The 15,364-nt window shown below is 40.0% G+C and overlaps 1 protein-coding gene across 10 annotated transcripts in view; it reads left to right on the top strand.

The window, feature by feature from the left end:
* The window catches only part of nhsl1b (NHS-like 1b), a 119,765-nt gene that overhangs the window by 79,803 nt on the left and 24,598 nt on the right, over positions 1–15,364 (top strand). For 2 of the 10 annotated variants that reach the window (XM_061746440.1, XM_061746439.1), the window contains exon 1: positions 14,861–15,098. The exons of the other annotated variants lie outside the window; for them this stretch is intronic. In XM_061746440.1, coding sequence (XP_061602424.1) covers positions 15,044–15,098 — 55 coding nt within the window. In that variant the 5' untranslated portion in view covers positions 14,861–15,043. Of the gene's footprint in view, positions 1–14,860; positions 15,099–15,364 lie in introns of those variants that run through there. 10 annotated transcript variants of the gene reach the window in all.

Genomic DNA, 15,364 nt, shown 5'->3' with positions numbered 1-15,364 from the left:
AACCTTCTTGTTTTTAATCTGAGTTTCTCAATTATCCAATAAAACCAACTGTGCAGTATTTATGACTTAAATACTGATAAGATCTAATTGACCTGTAGATGAGGATAGATGCATTTAAGCACTTTGTGGCTGCACAGGTTCAGTCACAGTTCATTTCTTTAATGAGAACTGCTGTACGAGGGAGCTTTATTCCACCTCAAGCTGCTCTGAGTCTGGTCCTCTGTCACCTTGTTTTCCCCTCCCGACCAGCCTGCTCACCGTTTGTGTGCACAGATACTCCTTCTTCCTCTGGGGGGGTGATACAAAGTGAACTGAAACCCAAGAAGACGCAATCAATTTATTTATATTCTTCCTGAATAACTAACAGTCGTGTTTTCATAATTTCGAGGCAACATCTCATTTGAAAAGTCTTTTAGGTTTCTAATGCAGTGCACTTTTTTTAACTTAATAAAAAATTCAAGAAAAACAAGTATATATATCACTGATTATTTGCATTAGGATAAATTATAATACACAAGTGACAATTAAATAAGATTTTGGCTGCTCTGTTGGAGGACATTTCATCTGCATCATCTTTTATTACTTATTCCTCTTAGACCTTTCGCTCATCCGCTGTACGGTGGTCCTTTCCTTTCCCTGCTTCCTTTTCAGCCTCAGACTCCAGTTATTTTCCAGTCAGCTGGGGATGCTGTTTTCATTTCATTTATTGATTCATCCTAGACGCATCAAAATAACAGTTGAACATAACGTTAACACTCGTAAGAATCTATGTATCTATATACAAATAAATATACACATACATATACATACACATATGGTGGGTGGTAGTTAGTGGCTACAGAGGTGGGCTTGGGTCTGGAGGACCCAGGTTCAAGCCCCAGAATGGCACCTTGGGCCCCTGAGCAAGGCCTTAACCCTAATTGCTCCATGGTGTGTGTTGTAAGTCGCTTTGGATAAAAGCGTCTGCTAAATGATAGTAGTAGTTAGTGATGCACCGAAATGAAAATTTGCGGCCGAAACCGAAACCGAAAATAATAATAAACACTTGGCCGAATACCGAACAATACCGAACATGGTTCTTCAGCAGTTTTTCATTTATTTTGCCAATTTTTTCACCATTGCATAAATCAAATACATTTGATTTAGGCTTTTCAAAGAAAAAAATCTTTTACAAAATTACAAGGTTGAAAATATTTATTGAACATAAAAAAAATGAAATTTTTTTAATTTCCCAGCATTATGTTGTTTTGGTTCCACCTCCTGATGAATGTTGGTAAAATTCTTATGGGGTTAGTTTTTGGTTGGCCAACGATTTATGTAGTGCGCAACGTTACGGGACGGAGCGGCCAGTCTATTTCCTTATTTTACAACGCCGTTATTAATTGTTCGTTTTTTTTCCCACTTATTCCACCGAACACCGAAAGTGTTTTTTTGCCATTTTCGGCCGAACAATTTCGGTTACCGAACAATCGGTGCATCACTAGTAGTAGTAGTAGTAGTAGTAGTAATATACACACATGCATACACACACATTTTGAACATATAGAATCCCTTTTGAATAAATTCATATACATAAATGAATCTATGCCCATTGTGCACACACCTATCTGTATATACATGCACACGCATAACAATACACATAACACATAAATCCTGTTTAAGGTGTCTGAAAAGGGGTAGAAGAAGTAAAACGTATTCACTGTAAGCCTAACCCTTCTCCAATATTCCATAATTACACTTGATATCCATCCGTTTTTCTGAGTCTTATCAATTTATATTTAAAAAGAAAACCCACAAAAAACAAACAAACATATATCCATATAAAGTAAAGCAGAAAGTAATCTAATATTATTTTAATGCTAAATTTTAGCGTTGTAAATTGACATTCAATTAGACACATCCAACTACAGGCCGATACTCTTATACACATTCACCCCCACATATAAAGTGCACCCTGAGAGCACCCGGGCCCGCCCAACCCGCCCCAGCACAGGCCTACACCCGCCAGGCAGTCCTCGCTGTACTTGTTATAAATCATTAGTCTGAGCCTTTTCTTAAACAAACTCATGCTTGGGCGTTGCTTCAGTTCTTTGCTAAGTTTACTCCAAACCTTCACCCCACTGACTGCGGTACACATTCTCTTCATGGTTGATTGAACACTCCTGGTTCTGAAGTTAAGGCTTCCCTGCAAGCATAACCCCCTTCTCTATCAGTAAAGAGTTTCTGTATATCATCTGGTGGTGGTTTGTTTCCGGCTTCATACATCAGCTGAGCTGTTTGAAATTCTACCAGATCAGGGAGTTTTAGTAGACAGGAGTTTCTAAATAACTCGTTAGTGTGGTCCTGGAAACCTGCCTTAACAACCGTTCTGATGGCTCTTTTCTGGAGTGAGCACAGCGGTCACAGTGAGGATTGGTTGGTGTTGCCCCAAACTTCCACACAATAATTGAAATATGTCAAAAAAGGTGAGCAATATACGATATGTAATGCTCTGTTGTTCAATGTTCAATATTTAGCTTTACTGAGGACTGAAATACTTTAGCTTGAACATGTTGAATGTGAGGTTTCCAGGTCGATCATCACACCCAGAAACTTAACTTTATTAAATCTGTCTATATCTACACCCTCTATAATACTTTTGAATCACTGTTCCCCTTACGATTTCCAAAAAACATGAACTTTGTTGTGTCCAAATTAAATGATAGTTTATTTATATCAAACCACTTTTTTAATTTGTTAAATTCTGAGGTGATTTCCTCCATAAGCTGCTGTAAATTTCCCCCTTCACAGAAATTATTGTTATCGTCAGCAAACAGAACAAATTGTGGTACTTTTGAAACTTTGCATGTACTTTGTGTGTAGAATAAAGAGTTTAGGTCCTAATACTGTTTTTTGATTAATATGTCATGATTTATTGTGTCAAATGCCTTTTTAAGATCAATGAACCCCAAGTGGAAATGTCTTTGTCTATGGAGCTGGTGATTTCTTCTGTTAACTACAGGACTGCCAACGGTGTGGATCTTTGAGATCTGAATCCATATTGGCCTGTAATTAGTGAATTGGTGTCTATCTCCACTTTTGTATCGTGGGATAACTTTTGCAATTTTCATTTCTTTTTGAAATGTCCCAGTTCAGAACGAGAGATTACAGATGTATGTCAGTGGTTGAACAATCGCTTCAATAACCTTTTTGACTATTATCATATTTATAACACCTTGTTTTTACATTTATTTACAATATCTATGATTTCTCCGTCCTCCACTGCTAAGAGAAACATTGAGTTTGGAATTCTACTTATTAATGTCTTGTTCTGTCATTAAGCTTTTGAAAGCAGAGCCAAGACTCTGAAAAGCTCATGTCCCCCCATAGAGACTGATTATAAAAGAAGGGAGGGAGGGGAGACGGAGGGGAGAAAGTGATTTTAAGAGCCTCTTTGAATCTATCTTGCTAAAGAGTTGTCATCACCATGGAAACATATTTTATTTCTAAGGGATTCCTGTCCCTCATCCACAGACTGATATGACCTAAAAAGACTAAGTTATTTAGCTGGAAATTAATTTCAAATAACTGTGTGAAGTTGAGCTGTCTGCTATGACTCACATTCACCACAAGGTGGCGACACACCATAGACTACTGAAAGCAGTGTTTTAATCCTGGAGTTTAAAAACTCCTAATCTAAATTTTAACAACTATTAAAGGGGCTTTTACAGTAATTCAAATGAGCTTTTTGTGACACTAAATTAACATTTTAATTGAATTGTGGTATTTACCAGATAGAATTAGTATTTAATTAATTGGCTTTCATGCCCCGTGCACCCATTTATCTCCACCAAAAGGAGACACATGGGGTCTCTCAAGGAATTTAATTTGGAATAACGCTGGTTTGGAATATTTGATCAGGGAGATGAACTTATTTCCCTCGAGACCCATTAGGAGACACACTCGTAACATCCAAGAGAGGCCTGTTCTCTCTGCTAAAGCCTCCATCCCTTCAAGCCCAGATGGGACATGAGGTGGTGGGGCGCAGTGAAAGACTGGAAGAGGGAGGGGTGTGTGTGTGTGTGTGTGTGTGTGTGTGTGTGTGTGTGTGTGTGTGTGTGTGTGTGTGTGTGTGTGTGTGTGTGTGTGTGTGTGTGTGTGTGTGTGTGTGTGTGTGTGTGTGTGTGTGTGTGTGTGTGTGTGTGTGTGTGTGTGTGTGTGTGTGTGTGTGTGTGTGTCCCAAAGAAGGACTGATTAGGGGCAGAGAGAAGGAGGGAAGGCCAAGTTAAGTAGATTTCGGGGTCAAACTTTTTTTCCCAGACGAGGTCTAAACCTGGGATTATGATTTGAAAAATCCATGTTTACCACATGCTTATGTGCTGGTTTAATCTACATCATAAATGTCCAAATTTTCAAACGAAACAACTGTAGGACCTGTGTTTTATTAGGAGTGTTTTACAGATGATGCTGATCCATGTCATCCTGTTATCATTAAGCTTCTCCTGGGAGATAATTAACCTGCAGGGATTACTAGACGTTCAAACTGTGTCAGGGCTGCCGGCAGGAAATCAGGAAATCTATCAAAAGAGTTTTAACAGTGACACAAACAAGGAGAAGACGAATAACAAAAATCACTCACATGTGATTCAGATCCGTTAAGTGCAATCAGGACGTTTCCCTACGGTTTAAAACGGTTTACCTTGACATGACGGATGGCTTCTAACACAGAACCATCTGGGGGACTGTTTGATAAAAGCCAGGCACTTTTGAAGAATACTTAGCAGGTTATTGGATGAACCATCTGTCTTCTGTAATCCATCACACAGTGAATTAAATCAGTCACAGAAAAGCTGGTTTATAAAATCAAATCTTGCCTACAATAAATTGGCCATTGAATGGACGTGCTAATAAAATAATGCCACCAACAGAGCAAAAGGGGAGGAGTCAAATAGACAGCACATTATTGAAGTACAGACATCAGAGGGTTTGCTGTCCCATAAGGGGGAAAAACTCTTTCTTTTGAGCTTACTGGTTGAAAAGCTTCAACGAAGGAAGCGTTTTGAATGAAAGATGCATCTCAGTTGTCATTAAATATTCTGATTATGTGAAGGGGTTGTATTTCTATTGTGTCATCTATTTATGAAGTTCATAGCACAAAGGAGATCACAGTATTTACAGTAGTTTTACTTTTGATATTTTTGTAACAGTCATGTTAATTGTATCGTTTGTCACTTTGAGCAGAGATGATGCTCATGTTACACGTACCGCTTATAACAGATTACAAACATTGGGAGGTGCACAACTGGTTGACATTAAGCCAAAATGCACTGTACAGCAGCTATTAGGACATCACTTTCTACATACTGTTGTTAGAAAGGGTGACAATTGCAAACATAAATTCAGTTTAGCCAACAAGTGGAGCCTGAACTACTTATAAAGTAAATGCACCCCTCCAAAATTGCAGTTTGCTTTTCTCTTACATAAGAACTCTAACCATTATTGATATAACCACTTCTGGAGCTGCTGATTGGTCCTAAACAACTGTGGCTCAGCCAAAAACATGCAGCTTGGTACAAGAAAGGTGCCCTTTTGATTTGGATCTTGCAAATCTCACGAGAGTCCGGCAGCCTCTCAAAGTAACCTGTCAGCGACTCACACAAAGATCACCGTTGTGTGGTGTTGCTTTCAGCATCTTGGGAGCTGAATTAGTCGTAATTGCTCTCATTCATTGTAAAGCTTATTCCTTTGATGTCAGTTCATGAGTTGATCAAATTCAGACTGATCTTTTTCTTCACTTCATGTGATGTCTGTACGGCTGACCATCGGAGAGGTGGTGCAGGGTTACAGGTCTGCCGAGCAGAGCCGGATGCAGTCATGCATTGTAAATATTCTGGTTGATAACAGCAATCAATGCCGTCCACCAGAGCTCGCATCCGATTTCACATCCACCCCTTCAGCGGTGCCCCATGCCGCAAGGCTGGTTGTCTGGCTCTCTTCCATAATTTGTGGCCATCGATCAATCGGCTTTTTCTCAGATTGTTGATTGGTTGCGTTGTTTTTGCAGTCGACCCTGCTCTCTCCGGATGACCCACTGTCACTGCTGAAGGGGAAATGAGGTGCAGGGTGAGAAATGGGTCAAAGAGGGGTGTTGATTTTGCCCCTGCAGAGGAGGAATTGTAGATGGACACAAATGCAGACATTTCAGCTGATGAGGCTGAAACACATATCCCATTGGTGCCTACCTGGCACACACACACACAAGTATACTCAGCTTTCCTCTGCGTGATGCAGGCTAGCCCCAGGTGGCTTGTTGCTTCGTGCCCTGAAGGCACTTAACCTAAATTATCTCAGTCTGTCTGTTCTTTTTGAACCTAAATCAGACCAAACCACAACATCTGCAGCAGGAGCTGAAGATGGGGCTCATGGTTACAGCTAAACTTGTCCAAAGCTCCTGTGTACCGTTGTAAATAACACAAAACTGATTTTTTTTTTTTCTACTAGCTTTTTGTCCTTTTTAAAATAAAAAAATAAGTCCACTTTTCAAGGTGGATTTTTATATTATTGTCTCTGATAACTGGAGTGCCGCATAAATGCGTGAATTTGCAGCGGATTATTTGTGTTAATAAATCATATTAAGTCAAATTAACATAATCAACAACCAAAATGTAAAATCTCAATCTCATTAACCCATTTTAGCTGTCATCCACGTCACTCCCTAACACAATCAAGTTGCATGGTTTGCAGAATCCCATCCAGACTCTCAGGCAGACCACCTCAGGCACTCCGTGGTGTATTGGGTCCATGTGTCTTTGGTCAGATTTACGGCATTTTGTGTGTCGAGGTAATTATAAAATCAGATTAATGAGTGTGCGATGCTAGGAAAAGAGAGCGAGTAGACGGATACACACACACAACCCCCTCTGGAGAGAAGAGCAGACAGACCTGGTGAGATGAAATGTAGGTCAGGAAAGTGGAGTGGCAACCATCATAATGTCCTGTACAAATCCAGGAAAATAAAGCACAAAGACGGCAAAAAACTCAAGGATATAGTATAATAGGTATGCAGAGCAAAAATATTGACATCTTATCATCCAGTTGATCTCGCCTCAGTGTCTGTTGTGAAAATGCAGTCGCTCATTCACACATGCACGATGACATATAAGTCTGCTCATACAGTCTGCTTAACTCTGTTACGATTCACGTCATCTTAGATGCACGTAAACTCTACCTGCAAACTCACTTAGGCGTTGTGGTTATTGATGTGCCTGGTCCTCAGAGGGGCCGCTGGGACCAGGAGTGGAGTGGCGACGGCGTGGCTGGACGCTAATGGATATCAGTGGAGTCTGTGGGCAGCCAGGGGTCTGTCTGTCTTTATGTTACAGTAGATGAAGGGAGTTGTCTTATCATGGGGAAGGCAACAATCAGGAAGGGTTTTGTGCGGTGTTCAGATGTGCATCGTGATGGGATACATCCAACATTGCCATCCACAGTGTTTGTCTCAGCTTGCTGTCCCGGCAGCTTCAGGCAGACCAGCAGTGTTAGGGTTAGAGCACCATGGAAGTAACACTGGTTATTGGTTGCCGGGGGAGTAAACGGATGCTGGCTACAAATCCAGTGGGATGGAGCTAGAAAAATGCTTAAGTTAACCACAAAAGTGCCAAGACCATCTTTAGAAATCAACCTGCATGTAGAGAAACAGCCTTTTTAACTTTATTGGAGTGAATATTGGGCTAATAAAATATCCCTGTTCTGTTCACTTTTGCACATCTCACTGTATTTCATGGTTTGTTCAGCAGACTTGTCATTAGTGGGGGTTTTTCTTGTTGCCGTCCCTGTTCTTTTTCAAACATGAAGATGTTCCCGTAGACACTAAAGTAATGCAAGTTTGACTTTTAAAATGTTCACGCATAGATATGTGCGTCGTCTGTCCGCCCTGTCTGTCCTGCTTTTCTCTTTCATCCTGGCTTGAATATCATAGAAATGTTGTCGAGTTCACCGGGGTCAGACTCCAGGGGAGAGAAAATTAGGCACGACTGCAGAGCCTGCTGGGCCTTGGGGAATGTTTGGGCGTTCATCCTCCTGTGTATAATTTCTATTTTTCTTTTTTAACTGAATCCAGGTCACTTATGGACACTTGACATCTACACACAGCCTCTCTGATCTGTCTCTTCCTCTTTTCTCTTGACTTTTTATTTAAGCTGCCCTCCTCCCCTTCCTCTTTTGTCTTACATCTCTGAACGCTTCTTTTCTTTCTGCCTCAGATCTCAGCTGCCACATCAAAGTTTACTTCAACATCATGTGGATGCAACGTTGCCGTCTGCCTCGTTCTCCCTCTTTGTATTCTGTCTTGAAAGTCTTTGTACCTTCGGTAGCATCTTCATTTTCTCCCTCCTCCCACACAAGTATTGTTTTGTGCGTTCAAAGGCATCTTTGTGATGTTTACACTTTCACACGCGTTCATTCTGCGTGAGAAGAGCTATGCAGTGTTTGAACAGAAAATGCAGCTATTTTCCACCACATCAAGGCTGATATATGTGCACCTGCATGTGCTTGTTTGAAGGAAAACATGAACAAAACACAAAGAGCTCCCAAATCTCCTGTTGTTTGTGATGCTGCGTGTTTGTGCAGGGCACAACCATCAAGTTAGGGTGTCACCCTGAGTTGAAGATCTTTCTCATGTTTCACAAAAGAAGAGCAGACCATAAAAGGAGGCCCCTTTGCCTTTCACTCAGAGGACACACACAAACTGCTGATTTGGCTCATTTCAAATATATGAATAAATAAAAATATCTTTTAAAGGACTCTTGAAATGTTACTGTTTTGGTGTAAAATGTCCACACAAACACCTCCACTTGGGGTATTGTCTCTACCTAAATTCCCCACTAATGCACACGTGCAAATGCAGAAAAGGACATTTTATTTTTAGCTTAAGTTACATTTGACACGATCAAGTAAAAATAGGTGGCCAATTTTTACTCTGTAAATATTTACTCTGTAAATACTCTGTAAATATGGGTTGAGCACAAATGTTTGTGATGTAATGCAACCCATTTAAAATCAAGTAGGTCAGACAGGAAGACCAGAGGAGATGTGATGGACTTGAATGATGCATTCTGTTTCTTTTTTTTTAATGCAATGTTATAAAATTAAACCAATTAGTCTTCACATTGTTGGAAAAGATCGGAGGGAAGGATGTGTAGTGATCCAGAAGAACAAATCACACAGCTACATCATTGTTTCCATATTTGTCTATCCACATCCACATCAGCAGTTGCATTTGCAAAATGAAACAGTGTCTGCAGTGGAAGTTATATATTTTTGAGTGTGGATGTCAATTGTAACCATGACAAAAGTTTATTTTTATAATGAAGGCGTGGACATAGCTTAAGTCTATTCATGTCAAACCAGGTTTAATTACATGGTGTCAAACCATGACAGATGTCATCTCAAGCCACTTCAACAACAATACAATAGTAGTCCAGTTAATAAAAAAACAGCAAAATAATAATAATTATTGCTTCTCTGAGGAAGCCAAAAGATTGCATCAAAACTTGTCTTTGACACAATCCCCCGTTCAGGCGACTGTGGAAAGGGGAAACTCCCCTAATCCTCCTCTAGTCAACAAAGATGAAAAACACAAAGAAATGTGGAAAGGGAGCGGGGAGAGCTGTGTCAGACAGAGGTCGTTCAGCAAATGTGGGAGTTTATGAAGTTAATGTGCGTATGACACTCTGGAACTTCACCTCATGCTAAAGTCATTAGTGGCGTCGTAACTATCAATGCTTGTTTATTCAGCCGAGCCGAGCCGTCACTTTGGTTTCTGTGTGCGTCTCTGGTGTGTAACGTTTGAGTGAGAGTGGATGTTTATTCAGGAGAGAGTTCAAAGTTGAACTTTCCTTAATCACCTTTTCTCATGAGGCTGTATAGAGAGATATGTCTGCAGCTGAACAACCCCGTCGGTGCTCTTCTGAAGGTTTCAGGTCGTTTTCAGTAGTTTTATGATGAGAGTCAATTCTTTGCATCATAAAAATAACAAAACGGGAAGATTTTTCCTCCTTTTTTTTCCTTTTATTTATAAGAACGAGTAATTAAGAGGAACATATTTCATAGACTGTGAAAACATTTAGGAGGAACTTCTTTTAAAATTGTTTAAAAAGTTATGTGTTTAACTGTAAAACGTGTTCAGGAAGTTAGAGCAGACTCTTCTACTGTAGGGCAACACCTGCACAACAATAAACTTCATAGAGTCACCAGTTATCAGCAGAAAGCTTTTCTGTTTAACCGCCACAAGATACATCATCAGAGGTTCACTAATAAACATGTAAATAAAACCTGCTGCATTCTGGAAATAAGTCCCGTTGATTGCTCGATGTAAAATACAAATATTAGGCCACTTGGAGATAGAAGCTTTTGCGTGTTTCAGTCATTGGCATAGGGAAACATTACATTTATTAGAGGCAAAAGCAAAAGGACTTAAGCACCAGGAAATTTTCTAAGCAAAAAGTGCATTGTTTGTTAAGCAGTGGAATATTTTTTGTGCGTGTGCACAACCTAAAGTTTTGAAGCAGTGGTCAAATAGACCAATGGCATGACTGTCCTTGCAGACATCAACATCATTAGCTTTTAGGAGAATGAGTTGCCTAAACAAAAAAGCTGAAAGAGTCTACAACTCTTCAAGCTGTGATACTTGCCGAAGGGGAGCGTAGCTACGAACCCCTGCAGGGTGCCCTGACTTATGCTTTGGCTGGTTTTCTGTTTTGTTTCTTTTTGCTTTTGAAAGCTGGTTTTGTGTATCATTCCCCAAAAAAAGAAAGTTTGAACGGGGGTTTCAAAAATGTTGGCATCTTTTTCATTTAGCTCAACAGGTTTGTTTAGATTTTCGACTCTTGCACCTTGGTTGTGCTGAATTATCTCTCCAGTGCGCGCTGCCCCTCATTCATCGGTGATATATTATTCATGCTCCACCCTGCAGTGCAGAAAAGGCTGATGCGGTTCCCTTGGAGTCCTGATGTTCAGCTTTCATTCACAGACATGAAAGTAGGGGGAGGGGGACGAGCGAGCGAACGTGATGCTCTGCACTCTATGGATTATTATATCTCATTCACAAAAATGACAGGAAGAAAATGGTGAAGATTAGAATATTTTGAACGTTTTTTGGTAATTTTCTTTTCAAGTTATCTCAGTCATCTTATATTTATCTAAATTAGATCAGATTAGATTAGATTGTCCTTTATTCATCCCCCCACAAATAGACATAAATTCAACAGAATTGTCCATAAATGAGTTAATTCAATGTTTCTGCTCATTGAATTAAATTTCAGACAGATACCCTCATATATTGAACCAAAAGTCAGTCTTGCATCTTCCAGCTTATCTTCACCTCGCTGCTGTTGTGCCCACTGAAGCAAAGGTGTGCAGGGTCGAAGCCTAAACAAGAGTACAAAAGATAAAAGTGTGTGTGTGTATGGGTTCGGGGCTAAAATCAATACAAGCTTGATTAAATTCACAGTCAAGAAAGTACTCCTGTCTGAAACAAAAAAATGGTGAAAGAAGGGGAGATGAAGGAAGGAAGAGGAGAGTGATTCAATATCAGTGCATCAGGTGGAGCTGGAGGGTTTTAACTAGTCTCCTCAGCTCCCTTTCCATGAGTCCAATTAGCAAAATAAAAGCTGAGAGCTTTCCAATGAACGAGATGTGGGTGCCAGATCTGTATCTTTGAGGATTTTAAACGATTAAAGATAAATGAACTGCAGACAAAAATAAAGGCTTTTAATCAAATTGCTTTATACTACAACCCTAGCACCCACATTCATCTATTTACACAAACGTTCAAGCAGCTTTAGACTGTTCTGAAGACAATGCATTGCTTTTTGTTAATCTGTAATACACACACTCGCCCCCCCGAATGTGTCTGCAGAAATAAGGGGTTCGGTGTCTCGTTCAAAGACTCTTGGACACGCAGACGAGAGAATCCTGGAATCACACCAGGCACGTTGGGATTGGCAGACACCCGCTTTCTCAGTTGTTTGATATTTTGCAGACGGTAACTGTAAATAGGAAAGAGGAGTGTGGGTGCTTAGGGGATTAATAAAACGGTAGAACTGCATAAATTCAGCAGTCTGGTTAAAAGAAGGGGGGAAAAACACAAACTGGATCAGTATGCAAAAGAGATTTTGCAGCTGCCTCTGCCAGGTTGATGAGGAGGTCCAACTGGGGTGTGAAAACAGGACTGGGAAGACAAAGACCAGTAGGAATCCAGTGACAGGAGGAAGAGCAGCAGTCTCATTAATCTTCCTCTGCTGAGGCATTTTATTTCCAATTTCACCTTTAAACACAAACAATTGTGTTACAAGACAACTCCTGTCTCTCATGCTAAAACTGATAAATGTCTGTTTTGATTTTCTACACCGTTAGGTACATCGCTATTTACAGCCTCTTTTCTAGTCAGTTGAACAGGTTTACACTGTAAAAACACATTTGGAGCAAGTTCTGATTATCTGGGCTGCACAGTCCTGAATCTGCTGCTGAGAGTATGAGCAGATGAAAGATTGATGGTGTTTGGGCTGTGCTAATGTGGGGGCTTCCTGTCTTCGCTTATGAAGAGCGGATGAACGTATGGCTGAATGGATATCCCTAATCCAAGAGCTGGCCTAGATTTGAAGCTCTTCTTTAGCAGATAGAGGTGTTGACCCGGCTGTCTGCCTATGCGTGCATGTGCATGTTAACACTGGCCGGAGAACAATAGGCTTTTTAATAAGAGCTCCTGCATAAGCTTGTGCCTGCATAAATTACACTAATACTGTACGCGTGCCGAGCCGACCGACATGCAACGCAGCTCCAACAGGAGCCACCTGCAAAACATTTAACCTGTCATTACCGTAGTTTAAACTGTGGTTGCATTTAAAGATTTTTTTATTCTTTGGATAACTGGGAATGAAAGATTTTTATTTATGCATCCTCTTTTTTTTCTGCACATTATAAAAAAACGGTAAGAAATCTCAGGTTTAATGGTTTCCAAGAGTTCAAGCGGAGTGCTTCATATTGGATTTTTTTTTTTTTAACAACCCACAACTCATTTTACACTCATTAGAAACATGTAAAAATTTAAAGACAAACATCTGTATCCCTAAAATGGCAATATTTACAAATTTGAAGAGTAATTTTCCAGCTGTTTACTGGTTAATTTATTTGAGTATTGCTTTACTCTTATGGTTTTTGTGATGAGCCTTAACTTTATGTTAACGACTAGTTCTTGTAAAAATAAATAATGTTGAATAACTGTTAAATTGTCCTTCTGATGATTCGTGCACACAGTTTTAGATCAGTATTCTCATTACATTGACTATCAATCCCACAAATCTCTATAATTTTCCCTAAATGATGCCTTAGTGCTTGCCTCCATAACCACATCTGTGATAATAATGTTAGTAGTATCTTTTAATCAGAAGTTAGGAGTGTTTAGATAAGCAGAATGGACGGAGATGGTAGAAGATGCCATCATCTTTCATTCTTCATGGTACATTTATTTCAAATAACACTTAATGAAAACATGGAAAGATATGAGAACAGGTCAAGTATTTGGATCTTTGCAACTTAAGTTAGTTTATATACTTTATTTATATACTTTATACGTTTCTGCAAATTCACGGATAAAAACAACAAATACTGAAAAGTGCAGTGCAGAATCAATGCATGTTAGTGAGCATCCATCCGTCCATCTATCCATCCATCCATCCATCCATCCATCCATCCATCCATCCATCCATCCATCCATCCATCCATCCGTTGAACACATCCAAATAAGCCAAATTAAAACGGCCGTCTGCATATTTGCTGGAGCAGGCAGTGAGGAGGGGAGAACATTTTTACCCTGAAAATCAAGCATAATTTGCAGTCTCATTCAAGCTTTTGTTGCACCCCCCTCCTCTCATTCCACCCTTCAACCATTATGGCTGAAATGAAATACGGCCACAAAAGGAGGGGCTCTCCTGCATTTGGTGGTGTGTTTGAATGGTGGGTGCTGGAGTGTGTGCGTGATAGACTGTGAGCAGATTGGACAATGGGAGGATTGTATGTGGTCTATATTTCTGCGGCACAGTTTCAGCAGCCATGTGCTCACGCAGCCGTCTGGGAAGGATCAGACAGAGGGGGCTCTGTTCATTTGAAATAATATTATATTTGCTTGGCTGAAAACGTGGAAAGAATGTTGTTTTGCAAACCATGAAATGGTTAAAAGAGAGAGACAGAGAAATGGAGAGATCAAATTAGATGAATGCTGATTTGTTACGTCGTTGCAGGTACAAGCTGCATCGACTGGAGAGTACTTTGTAAAGAACTAAACTTTCTTCTCTCATGTTCCCCAAACATGTGCACGCTTCTTGGTGGACTTATGGTTTAAGTAGATGCATAAATATTCATCAGATGAGACTCGTAGAGTTGAAAGAGGAGATCAGTGCAGCGATCTTTAAGAGCAAAGCAGGTTGCAAAGTAGGGGAAGAAAAAAAAAAGTGGAGCAGAAAATGGTTTAATTACATGATTATAATGACATCACTCTGTTCACTTTAATAAAACAATAAATGAAAAAAGTTAAACTTTCATCTATAGTCTGAGTAGTATACAATAGAGTGCAGAGAAATGAAGAGAGTGACTGGCAACGAGATATAAAGGGTTAGGCAGCCAGAACTCCTTGGTAACCAAAACACAGAGGAGCAGAGGGGCCGGTCCTGCACCCCTCCTGCCGTGTTTGTGTGAGAGCGTCTCCGAGGACCGGACTGCCTGAGGGAGGAGTTGTGCTGGTGATGGTTGTGGGGTGGCGGGGGGGAGTGGTGGACCTTGCGTGTTCGCAGAGAGACATAGGGGTAGACGCGTATTGTCAGCATAGTAGACGCTCACTAACGCTCACACATAAGCCGCCTTTCTAGTGAGGATGTGAGCAGAGGAGCGTCCACGCCAGCATGCCTTCCTCCGTCCTCTCACACAGCTTTCTGTCAGGTTTCTTATGGTTAACTGAGGTACTTTAATTTGTTTCTTAGAGATTAGATCTAAAGAGATTCATACAGGAACAATGGTGTTTATTGGGACCTCGTTGAAGTCCATAATCAAGTACTTCAAGTGGAAGGGTAAGATATAAACTATATATTTTATTACTAATTATGACTGAACATTTTATATGTTTTGGCTCTTATTATTAATATAATTTATTTTACTTAATGAACATAGTTTTGCATAAATTTGAAAGCATTCATGGCTATGTTGCATAAGAATTTCCTACAGCTTTCCAGATCTTTAAACTCATTTAATGAATTTTTTTTTTTTACTCATGAAAGTTTTCTGTGTTAAATTACACAAATATCAACTCTAAAGGTTTTCATATGGTTTTATTAAA

This window comes from Cololabis saira, chromosome 18 (genome assembly GCF_033807715.1).
Source record: "Cololabis saira isolate AMF1-May2022 chromosome 18, fColSai1.1, whole genome shotgun sequence".
Lineage (NCBI taxonomy): Eukaryota > Metazoa > Chordata > Actinopteri > Beloniformes > Belonidae > Cololabis > Cololabis saira.
Note: the sequence above shows the minus strand (reverse complement) of the source record. Positions and strands in the feature narration are given on the sequence as shown.